This window comes from Lagopus leucura, unplaced genomic scaffold, assembly GCF_019238085.1.
Source record: "Lagopus leucura isolate 7727_CA_CO unplaced genomic scaffold, USGS_WTPT01 Super-Scaffold_806, whole genome shotgun sequence".
In the NCBI taxonomy this organism is placed as follows: domain Eukaryota; kingdom Metazoa; phylum Chordata; class Aves; order Galliformes; family Phasianidae; genus Lagopus; species Lagopus leucura.
Genome location: NW_024962260.1, coordinates 4,735,536 through 4,761,506, shown reverse-complemented (window position 1 = coordinate 4,761,506; position 25,971 = coordinate 4,735,536). Strand labels below are relative to the sequence as shown.

General features: G+C 40.7%; 1 protein-coding gene across 8 annotated transcripts; it reads left to right on the top strand.

Moving 5' to 3' along the window:
• The first annotated feature begins 213 nt into the window (after positions 1-213).
• On the top strand, positions 214-24,859 carry MPHOSPH9 (M-phase phosphoprotein 9). 8 transcript variants are annotated; one of them, XM_042865820.1, is made up of 25 exons: positions 214-326; positions 1,564-1,701; positions 2,462-2,594; positions 3,290-3,440; positions 4,401-4,490; positions 6,665-7,182; positions 8,139-8,262; positions 10,132-10,222; positions 11,116-11,222; positions 11,629-11,754; positions 12,542-12,978; positions 13,639-13,797; positions 14,855-14,942; positions 15,384-15,599; positions 16,463-16,510; positions 16,888-16,952; positions 17,428-17,529; positions 18,565-18,702; positions 19,188-19,363; positions 20,128-20,292; positions 20,630-20,750; positions 21,551-21,654; positions 22,483-22,694; positions 23,186-23,254; positions 23,940-24,859. In XM_042865820.1, the coding sequence occupies exons 3-25, from the start codon at positions 2,488-2,490 to the stop codon at positions 24,039-24,041; spliced, it is 3,516 nt and encodes a 1,171-aa protein (XP_042721754.1). In that variant the 5' UTR covers positions 214-326; positions 1,564-1,701; positions 2,462-2,487; the 3' UTR covers positions 24,042-24,859. The 8 variants fall into 8 exon arrangements, with proteins under 8 accessions (XP_042721754.1, XP_042721753.1, XP_042721752.1 ...); XM_042865821.1 differs by lacking the exon at positions 214-326 and adding an exon at positions 567-617 and having other exon boundaries at positions 1,619-1,701; XM_042865819.1 differs by lacking the exon at positions 1,564-1,701.
• Positions 24,860-25,971: the final 1,112 nt, after the last annotated feature.

Here is a 25,971-nt window from a genome sequence, read left to right as displayed (position 1 = left end):
GCACGGAGTCCTTATGCATGCCCCCCACATTCTTTACCAATCAGGCTCTGGGAACCGTCCGGCGCGTAGTCGCAATAGCCAATCCCCTGGCGGCGACGTGTGTCCTTTCCCTCTCAGCCAATCCAAGTGGAAGGCGCGCCCTGGAGCGCGCACAAGGTATCCAATCAGCGTGCGGTCTCCTCGCCGCAGCGCCCCCCCGCCCCACCGCGTTCGAAAGTGGGCCGCCAATCGTCGGGGAGGAGGAGGGAGCCGCGCTTGTTTATCGCTGAAAGGTCGCTGAGCAAAGCCGCTCCCGGAGGGCTCTCGGCAATCTCCCGGCAATGCGGGTAGGCACCGGATGAGTCCCGAGGACAGCTGGTGAGGCGAGAGTCCGGCAGTGCTGCAGCGCTTGGCCGTACCTCAGCGCCGCGGGGCCACCCGTACCGCGCCGCCCCTTCCTTGCAGAGTGGCAGCGCTTCCGGCCAATCAGGGTCGGCGCCGCCGTCAACATCCCGGAACGCGAGGGGCAGTAGCCAATGGCAGTGCGGAGGCGGGGCTTCGGCTTGAGGAGAGGCAGAGCGGTGGCGGGTTGGGGGGCCGTCGGCCGTGAGGGGACGGAGCCGGAGGGATCGCGGCAGGTGAGGGCGGGGGCGGATCGGGGCCTGAGGGGCTGTGGCGAGGGAAAGGGAGGGAATGGGGCAGCGCTGGAGGCAGAGGGGCAATTAGTGGGTGGCGAGAAGGGGTGCGGGACCCTGAGGGGACAGAGAGAGGGGCCGCTGTGAGGGGGAAGCGGGGGTCCTGGGGAGGGCCTGGCAGCAGGCGCTCTGCGTGGGGAGCAGGGCGGGGCCTGGGGCTGTGCCGGCACCCGGAGCCGTGCCGATGAGTTAAATACCTCCCGGCTGACTTAATCCTGCTCCTCCGTGCGGGGGTTTGGCAGAACGAGGGCTTGTGCTGCGCTATGGAAACAGCAGGTGACAGCTGAGCTGCTCTCGGCCCTGTTGGAGCTCCATGTATGTTTCATTGCGGGCAGACTTCTAACGAGGTTATGAAACGAGTTTGTGCCACAGCTAAGGCCCACCTGTCTGCTGAGGTAACTGGGGCACCATGGGCCCAGCCCGGGCTGTCTGAAGGCCCCCCACCTCAGCTGCATGATGACCTTCATGTCCTCGCACTGCTGGCCCTGCCAGAAAGAAATGAGCTTTTTCACCCTCACTTCCATTTCTCCCAGGAAGCTCTGTCAAAGGGATGTGTGGATCTGCGATAACTTCCTTCCAGTTCTTGCATTTTAAGCTGTACTCTGAGGAGTTCGAGTAGCAAGGTGCCAACAGAGCATTTTACTACAGGCTGCTTCACTTTAGCAGTAGGACAGAGATTAATTGGACAGCTGTCTAGCGGTTTCCTTCTGGTAGAAATGAGTTTTTACACTTTATCAGTGTGAGATGTGCTGGTGTACTTACAAGTAATGGAAGCTTAAATCCCTGAAAGTCAGCAGCGTGTCCTTGTAAGCCCTGTAAAGAATGGCTGTGCTTTGAAGGTATTGGGCTGCTGCAAGGCAGCGGGGATTTATTCTCTGTATGACCACAGGCTGCTGGGATGACGTTACTTAATGCCTCCTTTTGTTCTACCAAACAATCATAAGGTTTTCCTGCAGTGTAGAGCATGAGATGGATTCACCAGGGCACAGCAGATGCTGAAGTAAGCACTGTAGAAGAACTGATTAATGTATGTATTTCAAATGCTTTTGTTCTTGATGAACAAATCGAAACTGGGAGCATACTTAATGTTGCCATTCTTGTAAACTGCTGCTTTGAGTGCTGCAAGACCAATGCACAAGTATTTTTTATATATATATTTATAATGTAGGAATTTGGTTTGTGCTTAATTGGTTTAAAAAAAAAATCTCAAGCAGTTGTAATGCTTTTTGAATTAATGTTATGCAGTAATAATAAAACAAGCTAATGTGTGCGGGGGGAAAATTAAAAATGAGCCTGATATTGAGTACACAACCATCTATGCTCGAATTGGGCAGCTGCAGTCTAGCTCAGTAGTTCTGATTCTGTTTTCTGGGGTGGGCACAGAGCCTCTGGATTCTAATGGACTGAGAATAGGCCCCTACTTTTTAATTGTGCTCTACAGAAGTCTCAAAAACTGTGGAGCCCCAGCTTTGAAACAAACCAACAAAACCCACACCTGTGCTCTACCTGCAGTTTTGGGTTCAGACCCCCTTATAGGCCATTCTTATGTGGTGGGAATCTCCTCTAGACTTGTGAGAATCACTGCAAGTACAGTACTGACTAAACAGCAACTGTTAGCAAGCATAGCTGGGGGCAAGGGAGAGAAGTTCTTGGAATGCTGCGTGCCCTGGGGTGGTTTGACTGAAAGAACTGCCTCTTCAATCAAATTCTGTTTCACCAAACTACAGAGTCATGTTATTATTATTATAATTTTTAACAGGAGAGTGATACTTAATTCATGTTTGCAGGGTATAATCATACTTGGATCTAAGATATGGAAAGTCATGACTCGGTGAATGCTGTGCAAGAGATCTCTTCGTCTTCTGTAGACTCTGATGTCAAAAATACCCACAGCTCTGTTTGCAACTTGAATTGTAACAGGTAATGATACAGATAATGATGGAGGAATTCCTAACATTTTTAATCTTTTTGCTTTGTGTAGATGCTATGCTTGCTAGCATTGTTACCATGGTGGCACTGCAATGTATTTCCGGTTTTTTACAATTGCAGATAAAATGCTTGATGAGAAAAGCCTCATTAAAAGAAGACTTAAATCATCCTTAAAAACTTACTGACTTCTGTTGCCTCGCGTCTCCTTGAGTGGAGGAGTGGGGAAACAGTCTTGGCCAATTTAGAAGTGATTATTCTTTGTAAAGACCGTGTAGAACATTAAGTCATTTGTGGAATACAGTGGCTTAGAAAAAGGGAATTGTTTTTCCATTCTGTGCCCAAGGTATTTCCTCTGAATAAGGAGGGCAGATACGGAGTAGCTGCCCACCTGCCAGATCAGGGGAGGTTCTTCTCGACTTGCTGTAAGAACTGCAGGTCACGTACTGGTGCAGCTTCTCAAAACAAGGCTGTGGAGCTGAACTTTGTAACTCATCGTTTCACTGCATTTTGGCATTTTCTTGAAGAATGTCTTCATTCTGAACACAGCGCTTTTATCTTTCAGCTAGATTAGGATCGCGATGTAAATTAAGCATGTAATTCTTTGATGGCTCTGTAGCATCATCGTGGCTGCTATGCTGGACAGCTGGCACAGTAAATAATTGAAGTTTTTCCTCATGTTTCACAAGGAGCCCCTCAGCCAATCCCAGTGGAGTTTCTGGTTACTCAGGGAATACCAGGTCCTCCTTAGTTGCTGCCTCTGTTGAGCTGCTCTCCTCCTACATGCGGGATATCCAGGACAGTGGGAATGCTGACTCTGAAACTGTGAAGAACTGTGAGGTACTTGTTAAGGCTTATTGAAAAAGAAATAAATGGATCAATGCATCTGCGCTGCATTTTGGAAGGTGGATCCAACGGTGGTATTGTGCAGCAGTAAGGGATTACATAAACATTTATTCTTTAATGGGGCAGATCCACTTATTATGCTGTGAACTGATCACACAGATGGATTTTGTTGTGATTTTTCTTATGTACGAGTGTGTTACAGTAACAGTACTCTGTTTCTTTCAGTGTTAGGATAAGGATTCCAAGTTTTTTTTTTAATTAAAACTTTAAACCTTTAAAACTGCAGCACTTCACACTCAAGCCTGAATTGATCCTGGAAATGAGTTGATTTTTTTTCTTCTACGAATTACGCTGTTTCCCTTCTATCATTTATTCATTCATTTTGTAAACAGGTGTAGATTATTAGTTTTTCAGATTAGGAACAACACAAAGGTAGTAATTTATGTACAGCCAGCTCATTTTCTCAAGCCCTTTTAAAATGTTTTTCCTTCTTTATGTTATGTTTGATCATTATTTTTAGCCTCCGTAGGGAACATCAAGTTTCCATACCATGGACTTGTTCTTGCAGAATTTTTGAGCTTTCTGGCTGTGGTCCAATAAAATGTCTTCTGACAGATGCTTAATTTGGTGCTCTTTAACAGATCCAAGGAAAGAATGTAGATGTCTGTGTTCTGTGTCCTAGACTTCAGCATTACACAAATTGGGCTGTACTTTCCTTCTTCGTGTTCTTCTTCTTCTGTCTTCTTTCTGTGGTGTTATTACTGTCTCCTCTGACTGAGGCAATGGGGAACTGCATGTATTGTGGGGTGCACAGCCCAGTGCATAGTGGCACAGCCAAGTTTATATGATGTCCAGCACAGAATTGTAATATTGCAAAACTGTTGTGCACTTAGAATGAAAGGTGAGAGGTGCAACGTGATCGTGCTTTAATTGTTCTACTTTGTGATTAAACAGGCAAGGTGGCTACAGCTGTTGAGACTGGTAGAGGAACAATGCCAGGAACAAATAGCTGCCCAGCAAGAACAGTTCCACCATCAAATCCAAGTAAGTAATGATTTATTCATGTGGATAGGTGAGGCTGAATGTTTCTTTTTCTTTCTTTCCCTACAGTATGGCCTCTGGCACTTCCCAGCCTTCCCATGAGTATGCTGGGCCTGTAATTCAGGCTGGTAGTGGAAGTGGATGTCTGGATTGCCAGTTTACAGGATGAATATTTGAGGTAGTTGTGGCTAATTAAAAATGTAACTGGTAGGAACCATTTCAGCAGTGAAATTTCTTGGCTTATTTATCTGTCTTCACAAGCGTACGATTTTGGATGCCCTCATGATAACTGGACTTTTTGGGCACAAGCTGTTTTTAGTTTGGAATCTTGAGGCAATGCAATTTTCTTCTGGTAAGAAAACATAATTTCCTCATCTAAACAATATAAAGCATAGGAAAAAGCCCTTGCTGTGATAGCTGAGCACCTCTTTCACCTTTTAGTTCAACATTCTCCTTACTGAGAATGAAAATTGACACACATGATGGTTCATGTTTTTTGCAGAAGCATAATTATCAATGAAGCCAGAAGAAATGTGTATGTATGCATAAGAGACAGTATTCTGTAAATACCAAATGCTTAATGTCTTCATCATTTTGGTTGCTGTTTTTCCCTCCCCTTATGCCCTCTGCACTAGTAGTAACCAACAGTTCCTGCAGTGAGTTAACAAGAGGTACTGTCCTTTTATCCTATCTCCTCTGTTTTTCCCCTTCTGTTTTTTTTTCTTTTCCCTCTCCCACTCTGTTGGTTTTGTCCCACCAGTGTTTCCTTAGCCTGTATTTCTTCCCTCTGAATGTAGTGGTTTGATTCACCCGTTGCTTATGGTAGTCTTGACTAATCTGTTGTGTTGGCTGTGCTGTTTTTTGTCATTATTAATAGGAAAGGATACCTCTGGAAGAGTTTTGGTTTTGGTACTAAGGGACTTAGCAGCTGTGCGAATTACCACACTAAATACAGAGAGCAATGAGCGTAACTTAATTGCAGTTGTGTGATAAACTAGAGGGAGCTATTCCTAACGAACCACTATGCAGCTGACCTAATAAAAAAAAAGGAAATTCAACACATTCTAATAAGAATAATAGACAAAATTAATAATCCTTAATGACAAACATGAAGTGGCAGCAGAGAATCATCTTTTTTTCCCCCAACAACTCTGTTTCTTCCCCTTTTTTTTTTCTCCCCCTCAACCTTTTTCAACAGAGTTAAATCACAGAATTAAGTCTCAAATGGCTGCTGCACTTGTGACTGAAATTGCCAAAAACCTCCGTTATGGCAGAAACTTCACCCCTCATTTTCTTTTCTTCATTGAAAGACTGACCTGAAATTGAATTAATTGTAATGCAACTCTGTGAAACGTGCCAAGCTTCATTCAGACGAGCATTACCTGTAGTTTCTCTGAAACTAAGCCTTTTTTTATTATGTTGGCAACTTCCAGGCCAAAGGACTCCCCCATGGGCACTGGTACGAAGGCTTTTTGTAGCCCTTGACAGAAATGTAGCTGTTTCAGTATAACACTGCACAGCTGTAAAACAAGCAACACTCCCCCCATCTAATACACTGAAAGAACTGTGTGGGCACTGCACACTCAATAACCTGCTAGATCTCTTCAGGTGATCTCCTTGTAGGTTTGCTCCACTCTCAGATGCCAAACCAATCAGTTGTTTTGAAGCCAAGTTTTATGTAAATAATCTTACAGAGGTACATTATTCCTATTAGTGTAACAGAGTAATGGTTTATACTTCCATTAAAGCATCCTTGCAATCTTTAAAATTGTGAATCTAAATTATAAATTCTTCTAGAATTAAATTTAACCTAAGACTTCATCCACTTCTCATGATATACCCAGATAACTTGGTTTTCTTGAGGTGGCTGTGGATAACTGGTGTCCTAAAGGCATGCAGCCAATATCTGCATGCACTGTTTTTTGCACTGAGAAATGACTGCTCAAAACTGTAATTCTCTGCTTGGAACTGGGAGTTGTTACCATTCACCTTTACTGTTATGCACAGTATGCATTCTATCTACTACATGCATGAGGTGTCTGCGCATTGCAAAACAGGAATTATTTGAAATAAATGCTCCATTTCTCTCACTAGTAACGTGAATTGAAATTGCATCAAAATGTAAATGTGACTTAGAGCACGATCTCATGGGAATTTCCCCTTTTGTTTTTCTTTAGCTGATTCAGAATGAAATAAGGCAGTTAGTGAAATTGCAGACCAGCAGTTGGGGCATTGGCAAGAGCAGGAGTTTGCCTGGGAAGTCCACAGATGCCTTCTCGTCACTAGAAAGTCAAATGGGGATGCATTCTGAAGTCTCTGAAGGAAATGGATGCGTTGCCAATCAGCTTAGATCTGATGAAATCGAACTGCATCCCAGTGCCTCTGATCCGTATCAGGAATGTCTTGCAAACGATGCTTCCATGAACAGTGGGTACGGCACGCTGTCAGCCTCTGAGCTGAATGCTGGCACATCTAATGATGTTATCAAGTGCACAGACTGCATGGAGAGCACTGCACAAGGACAGGGTGATGCAGCAGGATTGCAGAGTAATGCAGCTGTAGGCAGCATTCAGCGTACCAGAGAACTTCTATCCAAACAAATTGGGGACTGCTCGTCAGGAAGGAATCGTGCTGGGGCTTTTCCTGCTGAATTGGAACATACGGTGAATGAAGATCAGTGCAGGAAAAAAAACAGGTAAGTTGTAAACTTTCCTAATCTGCTGATTTATTATACAGTCCCCATTGTTGGTAACTAAGAGACACTTAAGAATTGAATGGAGCATCTTGATGGTAAGAAGAATTAGTAGAAAAATCTGCACGAAAATCCCCCAAGCCCTCTGCTTAGTAGACAAATGCATTTCTTTAGCTTGACGTTTCTGGGTGATGCATATTTGCATGTGTTGTGCTTATCTGTTGTTGTGCTTGAGGAAAAATACAAAACTCTGCTTCTTACTGTAAATACAAGCTGAGCTGCAGCCTGCATAGTGTTCTATCTGTGCACTGGAATTTTAGGTGCTGATTACTGACCTTACAAGGCATTTTGCTGTTGTATCCAGACTTCTCTGCTAGTTTACATGCATGCATTGCAGTAGTACTTTGTATCAGACAACACCCAAAGGTGTGACTTTTCCTACTGTGTGTCTTTTCCTGTTTGGTTGATTTATTTTTGGTTCGTTTGTTCTGCACTGTCCAGTAGGTGAATAGATTATAGCTGAACCAAAGTAGTGGTCAGTAACACTGTCCAAATACTCTCTGGTTATGCAGAATTTAACAGTGTGCCTTACTATCTCTGTTGGGCTGAAGTATAAAGACAGTGGCTTCATGTAAACATGGGCAATACCAGAGTTCACACAGGCAGCACGTTGTCTGTGAATCCTTGATGGTAGTTGGTGAAGGTAAAACTTCCTGGCTGTTGGAAGAATGGAGGCTGGTAAAGATGAACTTGGTTTGGTAGTATGTCGTGAAACTGATGCTGCTTTTAGAGGGTTGGGTTTGGGGGTGTGTTATCTCAACGTACAACATAGGTGACAGTGCCATTGAGGTGCATATTTTCTCTTCCTTTCTATGGAAATTGATTTCTGGGGGGATTATCCCTCCATTACAGAGGGAAATATGTATTTATGGTATGTTTGTGTGTTGCTTGCCGTCCAGTAAATCTTTAACATCGTGGGCACAAAAGTTGAAACAAAACCATGCAAAAAGACTGAACACAGAAGAAGTACAAGTGAATTCTATGCGAGGAGACGAGCAGGCAAAGAAATCACTGCTTGAGAATGTAAGTCTTTGTTTTAATTTAATGTTAGTTTTAAATCTTACTCTTGTTCACTCAGACTATTTTTTTTTTTTTTTGGAGTTATATGTTCTGATTCAGTACATGCTTTCATACTTAAATTTAAGCATTTGAGGAGCAGTGTTCCCATTCACATCTGTGGTTCTTATGAGCAGAATTTACTTACTGGGTCATCCTATACCAACGTTCTCATTTTGGCTTACTGTACTCCTTGCCTTGTTTTTGTCTCAGCTTGTCTTGGTGGCAGACATTGTTTCCTTACACAGATAGCAGTCACGTTCTCAACTGAATCTTCAGATGGTGGTAACTTATGGTGCCCCTCAAATGAGAGGACTTCCAGTTTATTGTATCCCTTTGCCTCTTCTCTATTTTTTCCTCATGTTCACAAACCTGGTTATTTTTGGGATAGAGGTTTAACCACGTAAAACGTTTCTGACCTTAAAAGATAGGATACAGCATAATTGTGCAAACATTCATCATACATGTCACTGTGAAGTTCTGGGATTACTTCGAGGGCATTAATCATCACAAACCTTTCTCCTTACTCTATTTTTAAGGAAATAATTCCCAAAACTCTGAATGACTCCACCTATAAGAGAATAGGAGAACTAGAAAATATGAATCATTTACTCAAGGCAGGGTCTCTTTTCGTTCCTGTGGTCACTTTGAGGGTGATCCAGGAAGGGTGAGAGTAGCTGTTTAGGTTTGCCCTTTCGAGTCTGCTTCCACTGTCAGTGGAAACATGCTGTTCCTCTGAGGGGATATTTCAAACCACGAGTCTAATTACTGCTGTGGATTGTCTCCTTTCTTCTCTTAGCTTCAGGAGGGTGCCTGAGGAAATTAGTGCCAGAAGCTCAGATCTTGAATAAACCTCTATCTTTCTTTTCCTTTGAAGGGAAAGCAATTGAATTCTTACATTTTCCTTTCTCCCTCCTTAGGCAAAGGAGAATACCTAAATAAAAACATTAAAAGGGACAAAATAGCCTTGAGGTGAAAATCTACTTCATGGAAAATGATGAAAAGCTTTAGGCTTTTTTTTAATCTACTTAATTTTATTAGCTCAGTGGTTACAGTCCTACTTTAGTTCTCTGAGCTGTTCGAATTTGCCAAGCTGTGTGTCTTATAAGCTGCTGTGATGGAACAAAAAGCCTGGGGTAGGGTAGAAAAGAGCAATGTGAGATGAGCATTTCGAAGGAGGTGGAGGTAGTCAGTTGCCCTTGTATCAGCACATAATGGCAACGATGTTTCTTCCTTAGACTACTGAGAAGGAGGATTGTAGCAAATTTTTTTCCACCTATTGCTCCCAGCTTTGTCAGAATTGCTTCTGTGTCTGGGGAGATTGCTTAGAAAGTTTGGAGTGCAGAGAAACAGAATATGCACTATCTTAGGGGGGATGTAGTTATCTTGTCTATCTGTGATGATAGGCAATATTTACTTCCTGATCTGTGGTAGGTGGAGTCGTAACAGCTGACTGTAAGCAATTCCAGTCTTAGGATGAGGAAAGAGTAACACTTTATTGATGAGCCGTTCCTCAGTGCGCCTCTTAAGGAGCAGGGAGGTTTAGATGTGTTCTTGTGTAACGCTTCAACTCAGAAATGCTCCCAAGTGCTCTGCCATGGGAATTGGAAGATGTCAGCGTTATTTAATTACATGGCTCAGCTTGGTTCTCCTTGTGGTGGCAATTGTCCTGCATACAAATTGTATAGATTAGGGCCATGATGCATAATTAAACGTAGTCTCATTTTTAAAATGATCTAACGATATTTCCATTCTTTTTTTATGGTTATACCCTTTCTTCTTTTTTCCTTGCTGTGCAGTTTTTGTTATTAACTTCTTTTTCCTGTTTAATTTTAGACAGACTCTACCAATGCTGCTTTGCCACCTTATGCTTTTTACCTCAATCAGCCATCTGAAAGCCCGAATTCTGCAGTGTCTGAAGCCTCAGGTACAGTCAATAGCTTGTACTTGAAATTCCTTTTCTGTTGAATTCTTTGTTTTTTGAACTCTCACTGGAGTGCACCTCCAATAATTACAGGGAGCCAAGGAATGTCTGAGCACTGAGAAGCTGATAACTTTTAGTGTAGATAACTCTGCTGCTCTCACTCTTGTTTCAAACTTTGTGTTGCTGCTGGCACATTTGGGACACTTCTTCAAATTCCTCGGTGTTCCAAGGCTGAGTTTTTTATTTAATATGGTCTTGTAACATAACTCCTGTTAAAGTTGTAGCGGGAGACAAAATGACCTTTTAAGATATTAATATCATTTGTTTAGCAATCACAGGAATGCATGATAATAGAAGCAGAATTTCTGCAAGCCAAGGGTGTGATTCCATAGCTGTGTGAATAAGCACATCTTTCAGTCCTGGTAGTTTGTCTCTTTGCATACTGTGGAGTGTGGCTGAGCACCAAACAGAAGAGTTGGTAACATCAGATTTCTGCCTAAAATTATTCCTTGGGCAGTGTAAGGTTTAAGTGCTATGCAGGAACTGTTAGAAATATGGCAGTTTGTGGTAAATGAGGATAAAACTTGGACACCTAAGAGCATATCCATGTATTTTCATTTATTTTCACAAATTTATACCTTGGGTTAGTGATGCTGTGTGATATAACACTGATTATGTATATTGCTTCTGCTTTGGTTTGAAAGTTTTTTAACTTCTGCTAATGAATACTTCATAAAATCATTAAGCAATGGATGCAAATAACGAGTACATCGTTCTTGTTAGCTGGCAGGGTAACATCCTACTAAAGTTTTTTGGGATTCCTGATCTGTGAGTTTGAAATTTGTGATTTTTTTTTTTTTTTTTTTTTTTTTTTCCCCAATGATTCTTTTCATCAGGACTTTCATACTGGAAACTAGATGTGAAGGAGATGTATCACTCTTTACCAGAGAACTTCAGAAGCGAGTTCGCTGGTGTTTTCTCCACTAAAGTATCACCAGACCAGGTGAACTTTGCATGTTTTAGGAGTTGTCTTACATTTGTTTGTTGTCTTTGCTCTCTTCTACAGTGGAATCAGCCCTCCAGAAGTGAAGTGTTCTGTGAAGCCCCCTTTGTTTTCCCACTGTCTCATATTCTGTTCCTTCATTATTCGTTTTCCCCAGCTTCCTTCACTTAGAGTTTACTGACCTTCTTTCATCGAAAAGAAGTGGTGTAAGGGTCAAAGAGACTGCCTAGTATATTAAAGGCATATTTGCCTCATTAAAAACACTTACTCAAATTAGGTGCTGTGGATAGAGCCTGTCTCCATTCTGAGCTGTTTCGTTAGCCCCTACCCCCCAAAGGTTACTTACCTCACTGGGGATAGAGGATTGTGTTCAGAAAGACTGATGTGTAAATTTTGCCTGTTTAAGTTGTCTTCTGCTGATGAAATGAAGCCATCATCACTGAAGGATATTTACCATAAAAGACAAAGGGAAAACAACCAGCTGCCAGAGATGAATTTTATGCCGCATTCTCAGACAAGTCACCCACCAGAGGTAAAGTTATTATCTGTGTTTCACATCTCAGTTTGAAGATAAGATAGGTTATGGCTGCTTTCCCATTAATTGGCACCTGCTGCCACCTCCAGTGTTATGCTGGAACAGCAGTTTTTGCAGCTGTGTGATGAACAAGATTGGGAAGTGATCCAGCTGAAAACCTCTAAGAACACTGTGGATGAACAAGCTCCTTTGCAGCACAACCTTGAAGATGGTGCAAGGGCACACGTGGAACTGCAGCTGCAGAAGCAGGGTTTTCTTCCTGCTACCTACAGGACAAGTTCCTTCTGCCCGTAAAACTGAATAGGCATAGCCTGTAGAACTGTTCTGTAGAAATCTATTTCTATACCCACTTCCAGGATACAGTCTGCAGTCTTTGCTTGCATGTGTGGCTGTCTTGTCTATGTAATCCATGAAGCAATTTTAGTAACAGTATAAAGCTATTGTTTCGGCCTGCAAACAGACATCCTAATTCTTTTATATTTAGAACTGAAGTCTTGGAAGTTTTCTGGACAGCTACAGATGCTAGATGTGTCTTTTATTGCTATAGGGAACTCAGAAACAAGTTGCAAACTTTTGAGTGTGTGTGCCGTGTTCTAAGCTGTCACACATCTCCTCTGCAGTTGCTTGTCAATATCAAATAATTGTAGTAATATTCGATGTAATTCCTGCAGTATATTACGTGGATGAGTAATGCCTTCAGAGTAACTCCATTTGCAAGAACAGAAGTTAAAACGTATGGGGTGTTTTTTTTTTTTATTTTTTAACATTATAACTTATTTCCTAGATCTTGACATTGGACCCAACCCTGCATATGAAACCAGGTCAACAGAATCCAGGACATTGTTTTTTCAATATTCCTGAAGAGAGTGCTCCTTTTTCTCCAGACTCTATGGCAGATCCTGGATTTTCAAGTCATTGTGACACTGACTCATTTTCACAGACAAGCAGTTTGTCTCAGTTTGATGATTCTCCAAAACATCCTGCCAGCAGCAGAGCTGTGCACGTGGACTTCTGGAAAAATCATCCAATCCAAAATGAAGACAAGGCCAGCTCTCCCTTTCCAGTGGCATATGCTGATGCTAACAGTGATGTTTTAGTAAACACTGAGGAGGAAGAAACGCTGACTCTGACTCCATCCTCTGTTACTCAGTGTGGTGACAGGAGTTTACCAGACCCCGGTCCTTCAGTGACATCTGCTGAAGATCCTGTGATAATGTCCAAGTAAGTTCTTGTTTTGTTTGGCTTTGCTTTTTAAAAAGTAGAGTTCAAAGCTTAGAAAATAGCTGTGCATTGCCACCCCTTCTCCCCCCCCCATCCCTTTTCCTTTCTCCCTGAATTACAGGCAGTTAGCTTGGAGACAGAACAGTCATTTACCACTTCTTGTAAATGCCTTTCAGACCTTGGTGTTTCATCTAAGGCACTTGAGCTCCATAGATGTCACAGCCTTAACTGAAAAGCAGAACGATTTTCTGTTTTAATGTTTTTATTATGTCTGTTTATATATAAAAGTAAAAGTACATGCTTGCTCCTCAGGCTGCATGAGGGAGTTAATTTAGGTAGAGATTTCAAATTCCTATGGTATTGTATGGTATTTATGGTATTTGTGGACTTGCATATTTAATTTTATGCACGTTCTTCTAGAGAGCAGGAGGGGAGAGAAGGGAGTCTCAGGCTTTGTATTATGCATGTGAATACTTCTGTGCAAGCCTCAGCTGCCTGTGCCACTGCTTTAGATGACTAAGGTTTCTTTGCTTTAATTTGACAGTGGCAAAGCTCTGTAAGATGTATTTATATGCTGAGTTTGTCTGAATGAATACAGCTGGCAGTGCATGGCCGTGTTGATAGCTGGAAATTTGTTTTTGTTCTTACTTTTGAATATAGGATTAGGCAGAACTTGAGGGAAAAACATGCTCGACACATAGCTGATCTACGAGCTTACTATGATGCTGAGATCCACAGCTTAAAACAGCAGCTAGAGGCAAGCCACAAAACTGCTGCTTCTGAAGACCTGAAGGAAATCAATCAAAATCTTGCAGACAGGTACTGTTTCTTCTGCCTCTGTGTCGGGATGTTATTTCTACCTTAAAAGCCATGTATGCTTGTTTAGAATGTCTTTAAGCATTTGTTGTCCCTCAGTTCTGAATGTTTCGTGCATCTGTGATACTGATATTTTACTATTAAGCATACATTTTGTGTTACTTAATGCATCTGTTTAAGATTAGTTTAAAATTACTGTTAGGGCAGCAGGTATGATGTTTTGACCAGAGGCTTTGTTGGACCTGGCTTTTGCTGAAGGCAGGACAAGTTTTGCTTAGCAAAAGCTGGCAGGCTGAGGTAGTCCTAAGCCATTTGTAATGGAAGAATCAGTGTTGTGAAATGGTGTTTGCCTGTCATGCTGGTGAACGTCAACCTCTTCATCTTTCTTACAGGGAAAGTCTGAAATTCACTGGTAGCTTTATAAAGGCAGTTTGGCAGGCAGTGCTCCTTGAGCTGATATTGCTAGTGGAGGCTGCGTGCCTCACCTGTATGTTCTGTTTGTTGTAGCTTGAGTGATTACTGCAGAAGTTCAATGTGATTTTAAATCATTATTCCCAGCCAAAATATGTGTTAGACATTTAGACAGTTAAAGTCCTTCACAAAATTTATGGCCTTCAGAATAATTGAAAAAGCGTGTGGGTAGCCAGCACTCCTTTGTACTCGTCTTCTAGCACTAGTGGCTCCCATCTATTAAAAGTGACTTCTGAGCAGTCATTTACTGAGTTACAAGAAGCCTGTGATATGATTTCAGTCACTAATTATCACACAGCATCATCAATTAGCTCAAGTGGAAGTGGTGCCTCTCAGCTGCTTTTGGCTACGGAGCTCAGAGCCATGTGGAGTCTCTGCACGTGTGCCCAGTGGCTGCTTGCCTGGTGCAGCACCGCAGCCCTGCTCTGCAGAGGTGCTGGGTGCTCGTGGCAGTGGCTGGATTCTGTGGTAGGAGCTTACAGGCTGGGCACTACAAGTAGTGGGGATGCTTGAGGAAAGAAAGGCAGCTCTAAAATGTGGCTTTATTGTTTGAAAACTTCAAGATTATAGAAATCTATCTTCCAAATAGGTGTGACCAGTTAGATGCAGCTCTGAATGAAGCGAGTGCTCGCATAAAAGCCCTTGAGAATAAGAATAGTATGCTAGAAAAGCAAGTGGTAAGTATGTGCTCCTGGTGACATGTATTAATTCAAGTTGCTTTTCTAACTAAGAGGGTAAGGAAATGCACCTGTTCATTGTTAGGCTGCTCTATATTCCTATATTTTGTTTTCAGCCTTTTTCCATAGCACATCAGCCAGTGTGTTGCACGGATGGCTCTCCTAGCTGTGTTTCTTAATACTCCTCACTTGAATCAAGTCATGTTTGCCTACATGCAGTCCTTTTCAGAAGCCAAAGGAAGTTTAATAGTAAAATACTGTCTGATAATCTCTCCTTGGGAAGCATAGTCTTCATTTCAGTTCTTTCTACATAACAAAATGAGCAATATGTTGCATAGTTCACCAGCAGGTAGACCCTTTTGTTCTATTTAGATGACTTCAGATTCAGAAATCATACTCTGCTAGGCAAGCATTTTAATTAATCTGGCTTTTCTTCTTCAGGCAGATTGGAGAGAACGCTTTTATGGAGTTAGTAATACCTCCAAAGTGCTGCAAGAACGTATTGAAGAGATGCGCATCAGCAATAAAGAGAAGGATAATACCATCAGTAGGCTAAAGTCAAGGCTTAAAGATCTAGAGGAAGCATTTGAAAAAGCTTACAAATTATCTGATAATAAAAATACGAGGTTAAAAGAAGAAAATAAAATGTTTCAAAATGTAAGTTTTAAAAAACAAACACCTGTATTTGCAATTAGATTGCGTCCTATGAATGCAGCACAGCCGGGGGTGTTCTGTAAAGCTACTCAGAATGTAAGCCTGGCAAGTCTGAATGCACATCTGAGAGAGCAGAAATACCTGGGTGACTGCTTCCTAGGCAGCCATCAGGTGATGGTAGAGCATCAGAACAGAACATCAGGTTTGGTAGTCACTTTTAAACAGTTGAAGCAGCAGTCATGGACTTGATGTGATAACATTTGCTGTAGTCTTTCTTGGGTATTTTATGTACTGTTAGTTTATCTTAATTTTAGAGGTACTATTGGAAATCTCTTTTAGAATAAGTTATTTTTTATCTTTCTAATAACTGAATTCATAAGGCAGCACAACTTGCTCAAGCTGTTAATTTAATGTATAATCTTAGTCTGAATTAAAATAATTGTTTCTCTGATTCTTTAGTAATGACTTTATGGAATGTTTAAACTGGTTTGTTTTGGGAAACGTGGTTATTAAGTGGAAAAGATATTTGATCTGCAAACTTTTCTTTTTACCACTTCTTTTTATCAATTAAAACTTCAAAATGCAAAGTCAGCTTCAAAGCCAGTGATTAACTCTGCTGGTTTGTTCAGCTTCATTGCTTACCAGCTCCTTTAATGATAATTCATTTGACAATTATAAATATTTTAGTAGTTCCTGCTCTTTATTCTGAATAGAAGATACCAGAATGTAACAAATAATATTAAGATACTCTGTCTACCCTGCAATGTTTATGCATGCATTAGACAAGGAATTCAGATGTTTTTACAGCACCCAACAAAAATGTTGGTTCTGTTTACTCTCCTTATGGTTTGTTGTTGTTGTTGCAGCTTTTAGGAGAATATGATTCCCTTGGAAAAGAACACGAAAGGGTAAAGGTGAGTCTGCACTGGCTACTTAAAAATAAAAAAACCAAGCAAGTGGGTAAAGGTCTGTCATAATATGCCATAGAATGATCTGAATTAAGTTATTTAGGAAAACATCAAACAGAATGATCTACACTTGATTTTGCTGAAAGCTTCTGACTGCATCTTCAGAGCCCCTGCAAAGGGAAGAAGAGGGAGTTTCAAGTGTGTAATGTTCCAGTCATGGGCAGGCAAAATGCTGTGAAGTTAAAGGCATTTAGTGGGACTTTATTTCAAATAGAAAGGCATGTTTAGTGCATTACTTTTAAGATGGAAGTTACTTTTTTTTCTTCTGTATACATTCGAATAGTTTCCAGACTTGTTCCTTTTTTCACCTGTGTACTTTGTAGGATACATTAAATGCAACTGAAAACAGACTGCTTGATGCAAACACCCAGATTGCTGATTTGAAAAGGTAAGTGTGAATGTGTTGCTGCAGCTTTAAAAACATGCAATACAGGCTGTGGCCCAAACGTTTACTCTTAGATTGTAAAGGCTGTAGATTTGCAATTTCAGTTGCATGGTGTGAAGCATTTCATGTTGCTTTCTGCTACTCTGCACATACTGCATGAATCTTGTTATTTTTCTAGATTCCTAATCTCACCCTCTTCCAGTGGGAGTTGCTTCCCCTCTGTTGTCACCCAGCTAGTCCAGCCAGTCTTCTGCTCAAGCTTTTGCTACTGCAGTTGTCATCTTCTTTCTAGCTAGGTTACTTAACTTAGTCAGCCTAGAGTTCAAATGCATATTTATGTATGCATCTGTGGATACATAGAAATTAGTTATTCTTGTTCTTCTGCTCCACTCAGGATATCTGAATAAAAAATGAGTGAGCTCCAGGTAATGTGGCTTTTAAATCCTCTTCCTTTGCATCCTTGCTATTTCTGCATTAGGACAGTTTCAAAACTCGAAGCTCAGCTCAAGCAGGTGGAGCATGAGAACATGTTGAAACTTCGTCACGTTACCGAAAGTCGTCTAAGAACCTCTTGTGCCAAGTAAGTGAATTTGCCAATAGGATGAAAATGGGTCACGTGCTCTGCAGTGTTCTTCGTGTTCTGTGGCCAGACGTGGTTCAGGATGTCAGTCCATGGGCTAAACTGAGTTAAACGCATGTGATGAAATCCAGAGACCTCATGTGCCAATAAATGATTTGAAAAAGAACGAACGGATAATGTGTGATTTGGGAGACTGTCTCCATTCTTTCTACGTGCCTTTGCTGGGTCTCAGTTGCTCAGCTGATTAGAGCTCAGCAAAAATTGTTTAAAAAAAAAAAAGTCAAATTGTCCAATGAGACAGAAGAGTTTTTCTTTGTACCTTTGTCTTTGGTTTTGAAAGGCCAGTTATTACTTTGTTTTTCTGAATATAATTTGTACAGGTCTGCTGAGAGTAATATGGGAGTTCAGTTAAAAATGCATGATGTAGTTTGGATTGTGAATTTATGTTACAAAAATCAGAAGTTGATCTCTTCTGTTTTGAGGCTGCTATGTCTTAAAAACCTGAATAGCTTTGCCCCCTTGGGTTTTGGTACTTAGCTATGCCCTCTTGGGTGTCTGTCCCAGTCAGCACTGATGCTGTGAAATGTAAAATGATAAAGTAATGTGTTTCATAGATGCTATGTGTATATATTGAACAGCAGCATTTTGACTGTTGTAACTTCAGTATTAGTCACTGACAAGTACAGATTTCTGTTCAGAGCTGTTGTAGTATTTATGATTGAGATTCCCCTAAAGTGAGGGAAAGGGGGGAGGGAAGCAAAAACAGAAGGTGGAAGATCGTGTTTGTCAAGGAGGAGGGTATGAGAACCAGTTTGTATTTGGAAGTTGATTTGTTGCTTATTAATATTTTAGTGAAATTAAAACTGATTTTTTTTTAACTTCAGAAACGTTTTAAAAAGTAGTTATTTACAGATTTATTGCATGTTTATTTCTGTCTACCTGGAATAAATAATTAATACTCCTATTTCATTAAAAAATAAATATATATGTATAATTCAAATCCATTCAGAATTTGGAATTATATTGCTTCCACAGCAAGTTGGCTGCTCCTGATGTCAGCAGGCGAAAGTGGTTGATACCAGGAGCAGAGTATTCAATCTTCACTGGCCAGCCTCTGGAAGTCCAAGAGAGCCCCAAAGATAACAGACTAGAAGAAGCCTATATTCCTTCCAGGTGAGCTGGTGTCTTCAGTCTCCACTGTGGTGTAAGGCTGAACACTTCTAAAACATAATTTTATTCAGATTGACCAGACTCATGTCCAGATTCTGAGAACATTAAGTAAAGGTGTAAAAACAAATAAACAAATAAATAAATTATATACATGTACACACAACATATCAATGTTATAAATGCTATTCCTCAAAAGCTAAACAACATTCTTTCTAGTATGAAGGAACGCAGTGCTAAAGAAACAGCTTTCAGTATGTATTTAGTTTGAATGTCAGGTCACCAAACTTAGGATTCTTGGATTCACTGTAACACAATCCTCTGAGATTCCTGTCTGAAATTAAGACCAACTCTAAAATTCTTGCTTTGGCAGCTATAAACTCAAAATTAATTTCTCTTTTTGGTGTTCTTTTTTTGGACTGTTCAGTTTGCACTTGGATAGCTGAAATAAAGGTGATAAACTTGATATCTCCCCCTGCTCATTCTTTAAGGTATCATTCTCCTCCTGAAAAAGACTCCTCACAAGAAGACTCTTCACCAAACACAGTTGAAAAGAAGGACAGCGAGATGTCAGAAGCACCAATTATAAAAGCCTTTAAAGAACTTGAAGAAATGAAAGCTTTTAAAGATTGGGGTACACAGACAGAAAAAGATGACACACCAACTAGTAATTGTGTTTTTTTTTAAATCATTTTTATACTTCCAGACTTGATTTTACTGGCTTTTCTCTGCACCTACCTTGGTTTTGTTGTTCTAAGCATTAAGGCACTCGGACTTCAGTGATGGAACAAGATACATACTTTTTAGCATACAGATTTCTGGAGTCTTCCTAAGAAAATTCCAAATGATGTAGCTAAGTGACTCGTTTAAAAAAGAGGGGGTGCAGCGGTTGCTGTTAGGTTGATGTTCTCTTTCTAAGAATATCTCAGTATTTATAAGCAGTCAATGGAGTCTTAACAAAGTTCAGGCTGGATGTAAATCCTTTTTTTTTGTTTTGTTCTTGTAGTGCTGTGTCAGAATGTTATTATGAGTGCTGGTGTTTGTATTGTAGAACTGCACTGAACCGTTCTAATAATGCTTGTTTGGGAAGCCTTGTAACTAGAGAATGTTCTTTTTGTAAACACTTAGTTTTGGTTGAGGCAGGTATGCCAGCCTTCTTAACCAAACGGTGCTGCTGTGCAGCTTTGCACTGTTTGTCCATTTAAACAACCATTTACCATCATTTGTCCCTTATGTTCTGCAGAGCATCCTCAGTGATAAGCTAGTTACACGATCTGCTTCGTGGAAATGATGAGCTGAAGTGAGTCTTCAGTAAAGCAGCACAAACTTGTTTGCACAGGGCAGCCTTAGGTGTGGTTGTTGTGAAAGCTGGGTGCGGGAGAATGTTTTTGGGTTCTTGTATCAAAGAATAACCCTTTCATTCTGAATTAGAAACATCAAGTCGACGTCAAACCGTTGGGTTTGTGGAGACTTCTGTTGTTGCCAACCGATCCCCAGAGAAAGGCAGAGACCAACAGAGACCCAAACGCTACAGCTCCCCTTGTGGCCAGAGGTCTTCATCTCTTCCTCCATCAAACAGGAAATCGAATACTCCAAGTGAGTGCTTTTCTGGAGTTTAGTTTGCATTGCACAAAAAGAAAATGCAATAAGGGTATGTAAATAATGGGAGTCTGCACTAAAAGAAAAACAGTGAGAGGTATGATGTCTGTCTTAATCTAATAGATAATATGGGGGGGGAGGGGGGAACTCCCCTGAAATCATAGAAAGCATGAAAATCTCACTTATGTGTCATGATGTACTTCTCATATAATTCAAATAAGCATGCAGACACTTCAGATAGCATTCTTCAAATATGTAAGCATCGGATCACGTAAGTGGGAGATACTGCAAAGGGAGAAATTTCAGGTACTTAAACACACTTTGTCTCTCACAGCAAGGCGAGAGATCATGTTGGCTCCAGTGTCTGTGACATACAGCCCGAAACGATCTCCAAAAGAAAACCTCTCTCCTGGATTTAGCCATTTACTTAGCAGAAATGAAAACACAGTGACAAGGTATGGATTTTGCAAATACAGTTGTTCTGACAATTGCAATAGCAGCAGCATGTTTATGCAGGTTTAAGACTGTTCCTGCTGTTTCTTGCTCCCCTAAAAAGTCATGGGAAATGTGAATCACCTGAAGATTTCTATGTATAAAGCAAAGTTTTACTTTTTAAAACACAGCAAGGAAGAATCTGGAATCATTTCTCTTTATTCAGAGCTTCCTAGGGGGAGATGTATTTGTTGTTATACATCCTGATGTGACACTGATCAGTGACAAAAACAGTGGAACAGTTTTGTAGAGTGAGTCTGTATTCACATGCAGCTTATCAGGGAATGTAAATCAATGCTGAGAACAGTATCTACCTGTCGTGGCATTTGTAAGCATGTTAAAAGATGCACCACCTTAATTTTCTGGTAACTGGAACAAGGTAACCATGGTTTCTGTAGAGAACTTTGCTTGGCAAGGCTTGCAGAGTTTCAGGGAATGTAACTGCAAGACTAAGGTGTGTGACTTGCACGAAGAAGAAATGTGTGGCACCACTTTGGTTCTTGAGGGCAGCTGTGTGGGTTTCTCAGTGTGGTTGGGAGGGGTGGCTTGGCCTCTTCCAGGAGAAAGTGACAAGAATGTACAAACAGGAGTAGAGCAGGGGATGGTGCCAGTAGCACTGTTCAGAAGACCTGGAATTCCTGTGGGGTAGAAATTGTTCTGTAAGTAACTTATTTAGCCAAAACCAGGAAAAGATATCAAAAGATATGATAAACCTGATAAATTATTTCGGGCAATTAATTGTTGTGTGCTGCTTGTTCTGTAGATTTGATATACTTCTAGATGACCTGGAAAGTGGTCCTGCATCTACTTTACAGCATAGTAATCCAAGAAAAAGGCTCCAGTTTCTTTCACTCGATGATATAGAAGGTAATCAATCCCTCAAAGGAAGGGAAAACTGTCCCTTGTAATTTTAAGTTTATAAAACGTACTTTTAATCTCCCAGATGAAACAGTTTGTACTGTAATTCAGAAAGCTGGCACATTGTTCTGTGGAGTCCAATTTCTGAAAATCATCTGTATCTTGTCTTATTACTGTAAATTGAGAAATACTATTCATACATTTTATTTTCATTTGTGTGTGTGCACAGACACAATAGGGAAACAAAAATAATTGAATTGAGAAAGAAGGGCAATATATTCTCCTGTGTTTAACTCAGTTATACAGTGCATAGCTCACAGGGGCCTATATTAAGATGTGCATGCTCAAACTAATAAAATTCCTATCTGTAATGCAACGTTTAGCAATAGAAAGAGTAAATATAATAAAGCCAGTTGTTTGAGATTTTTTTCCACAGTGATTGAACCAAATCTTTCTCACTTCTGTCATTCTTGTCACAATGTTCTGCTTTTGCTTTTATTAATGTATTTATTTAGGCTAGTGTTTTCATGACAACTAGCCTACAAGGTGGTATTTAGAAACGTTGCACCAGTGGAAGTCATTCTTAATGAGCACACTGCACGAGGCTGTTATCCAAAAAGTGTGCTGTGTTAAAAAGATGGCTTGAAAGATGACCCATTGGAGTGGGGAATGCATTCTGCATTCTGCTGGGAGTTGTGCTCATGGGAAGCTAACGAGGCTTTGCTGCTCACTGTCCTCAGTTCATATAGTGCTGCTTTGCTTGTTTCTTTTGCTGTCTTTAGTAACAACTGAATAGGCAATTACAAAACAAATAAAAGCAATGTTGTTTTTTGATAGGAAGGCAAGGCTCAGGTGTCAGACCCAGCTCTTGTGCTGAATCTGTCAGTACCAGAATGAAGAAAGCAGCAGCTTGGGACGAGAGGAGCGGGGCACAGAACTATGAGCCAACGCTGTCACCTTGTGAGGGGGACTTCCCATACACACCAAGGACTCAGACTCTGGCTGAAACAGAGAGGCTTTTCGATGACCTGACTCAAGAAAAGCAACAGGCAAAAATAATGTTTATTTTAAAGTTACTGTATGAGAGGTGCATGGTGTGGCTGTACGCCAGCACAGCGCGTGGCTGAAGTTCACATCTGATTTCCAGTGTTAACATAGGAATGTGGCATTACCATTCCTGTTCTACCTCTGAAACTAGAGCCATTCCTGACCCTAATGTTGTTAAAGGAGAATCCCTGTAACATGAGCACACTGTGGTTGGAAAGGTTGGAGTAAATTTATACAGACAAACTAAGAAGTTTGAAATCATTCAACAGTTATTTCTGTTCTCTTCAAAATGATCTGTGAGAACGGCTGCTCATACATATTAATTTGGTGTTTGTGTGGCATAATATCATGGTAACAGAAGTTAGTGTTTAAGAACAACGTTGAGCATGTATCTGTTATCTTTGCCCCTCACCTCTTGCTCTGTAAGATCAGTTAGGAAGGTTTATTGGCACTTGAAACTGTCACTTACAGCTGAAGTATTTTCTGTTACTAGATTGAGGCTGCTTTGAGTCGAATACCTTCTTCTGGCGGGAGAATGACCTTGCAAGCAAGATTAAATCAGGTGAAAAAGCTTCTACCAACTGCTCTCTTCGGCTGCTTCTCTGGAATCTGAGGCTACATAGCTTAGGTGAAAGTTTAGGTTTTGAAATGGGTATAAATACAGTGACTGCAAGTACTCTACCACACCACTGAGTGTTGTTCCTTTGTGAACATGGCTGAAGTTTGAGCCTACATGAAAAGTAGGCTCTGGACTTCATAGATTTCCTGTAATCTTTTAACACTACCTCAGTGTAATCATAGAGAGTGTGCATCACTTTGTAAGGTGTGTAAGTTTAGATGATTTCTAGTGATTCGGGGAAAAAAAAGTGTGTATACATATATATATCATATATATATATATGATAATATATATAATTATATTAATATTATATTTATATTCTTATTTATTAATTTAACACATATATATATATATATAATATTTATATATATTCATACGTTTGTTGATCTGAGTCTTGAAAACCCATGCTGGAAAAAAAAAAAAGCCAACAGCCCACAAATGCACCCCCAGAAATAATCAGAGAAGTCTGCAGGTCTGGCTCTTGGTTTTGGGTAAGGCAATGCACTGGGAAGGATACCAGCTGACTACAGCAATGATAGCGTTTTCTTTCTGAAATGAGTATCATTGGATTTTGTTGTCTGTTATTAAATCTTTTTTTTCCCCTTTTTTGTGAACTGTTTCTTTTTAGGAAGCCCTGGAAGATCGCTTGGAAAGGATTAACAGAGATCTGGGCTGGATACGCATGACCCTGAAAAGATTCCATGTTCTACGTACCTCTGCAAACCTCTGACAATTCTCTCTTGAATTCCAATATGCTTTTTATTTTTTATTTTTTTTTGCACTAATATATAATGATGCACTTGGTAAATGCAAATGTTTTGTATTTTTATAAACCCCCAATAGTAGTTCTACAATCACGTTACCCTTTACACTCAGCAATATTTTGTACTTCAAACAGCCACCTATATTTTAAACATATTTTTGTTACACTTGAGAAAGCAATGTTTATCCTGTATTGTAATATTTTTAGAAATATTGATTATTTTTAAATAGTGATAATTTATAATAAGAAACTAAAAGGCAGCTTGTTTTCTGAGAGTGATTGCGTTTTGCACTCGTTTTCGTCACCATTTTATAAATGTCTGTGGCACGTTGTAAATACTGGCTAATAGGAAGTCTTTGACTTTTAATACAAAACATGACATGAGTTGGTGATGTTAGACAACTACTGTTATGTAGCAAATCCTTTCCCTTTACATCTGGTGGGTGTTTGTCACGGTGACCAAACTACAAGCAGCAGCAGTGCTTTGATGCCATTAGGCCAGGATTCGTGCAGCTGACAGCAGCCAGCTTTCCCAGCAGCGAGCTCAGCTGCAGCTGGCACTGCAGGACAGCAGCTCGCTCGCTCAAGTTGCTGCTTTAACATCAGGGTGGGTTTTGTGCCATGCAGAGCACACACTTCCAAGTGAAATCTGAGCTGTCATTGTGAGCAAGACGTGCATTTTTCGTGGTGAAAAATATAGATTTGCTCGTTGGCATACTGTTGAGTTACTGTTCGACATTGATATTTTAGTTTGTATTTTGATATTAAATAAATGTTTAATTAGATTCTTTCTCCCAGCCCAAGAACAATAATAGGATCTGGGATATTACATCAGCAATAATGTAGGTTTTAATCATATTGTGTGTTTCAAGTTCTGTCCTTGTTCCAAATGTTTGGCCACTAATGATGTGATTATTTTGTAGTGGAAAGGCCAGAATAGCTGTGGTGAAGGAAGCTCGTGAAGCTCTGATTCTAATTCTAGAGTGCTGTTTTTTAAAGATATTTAATGAAGAAGTGCCCTACGTTAATGCACAGTACTTTTTTCTTAGAAGAAGCTTTATTTATTTATCAAGAGCTCTGTGCATCTCCCCCTGCCCTGCGGGTTGTTCTGATGCAACAGCAGAGAAGTCAGGCCTCCAAGTTACTCATTTTCCCTTCTGCTCTAAAATGTTGAAATTGGGCCTGAATGCTTGGCAGCAACTTGCTTGAATATACTTCCAGGCCATTCTAACAGATGCTTAATTTTGATGGTATTTCATATTCTTACTTGAGGAGGAAGGAAAAAAAAAAAGCTTCTCTACTTTCCCATGCAACTCCAGCCTTCAGCTGAATAAGTTTCTTTCCACCACTTTGAATTATGAACAGGTAGAGTGTAAAAGTACCATTCTAAAGCATCATTGAGCCAGCAGGAGTACTTCCAAGGCACAAAACTTCACTTGGGTCCATTTAATGGTCTTGTTTTCTTTCATCAGTGCTGCTGCAAAACAGGCACCATTTTCCTGACAGGCATTCGAAAGGAGCAGGTAAATCAATTCAGCTCTCACTGCCTTTCCTCATAACCTCCCTTTATTTCCATTCCTTTCTCTCCAGCACTATTCATATTCATGTTCTCTTTTTTTATTACCTCCAGAAAACTGAAGCGTGAGTCACAATTTATTTTTTAATCAAAAGCCCTCCTCTATCTGTTGGAGCTCTTCAGGCAATTTCTGTTCTATTCTAACACTGAAAGGAGGGGGGGGGGAAGATTTTAAGTGGTGCCCTGAGTAAACTTTTAGGCCCCCCTTTTAGCAATAGCTGCGAGGCGCGGGCTGAGCTGTGGCTGCGCGGTGCCTTCAGCCTCATCCTTCCGCGGGGTGGAGGAGCTGCAGTTCCCGCTGGAAGCGGTGGGAGGCCTGAA

Bases quoted from the DNA above. Each gene is read 5' to 3' on its own strand.
- MPHOSPH9 (XM_042865819.1), top strand. From the start codon at position 2,488: ATGGAAAGTCATGACTCGGTGAATGCTGTGCAAGAGATCTCTTCGTCT. The intron at 13,798-14,854 runs GTACTGTTTCTT...TCTTCCAAATAG, and splicing joins AATCAAAATCTTGCAGACAG to GTGTGACCAGTTAGATGCAG. The intron at 20,293-20,629 runs GTGAGTGCTTTT...TGTCTCTCACAG, and splicing joins CAGGAAATCGAATACTCCAA to CAAGGCGAGAGATCATGTTG.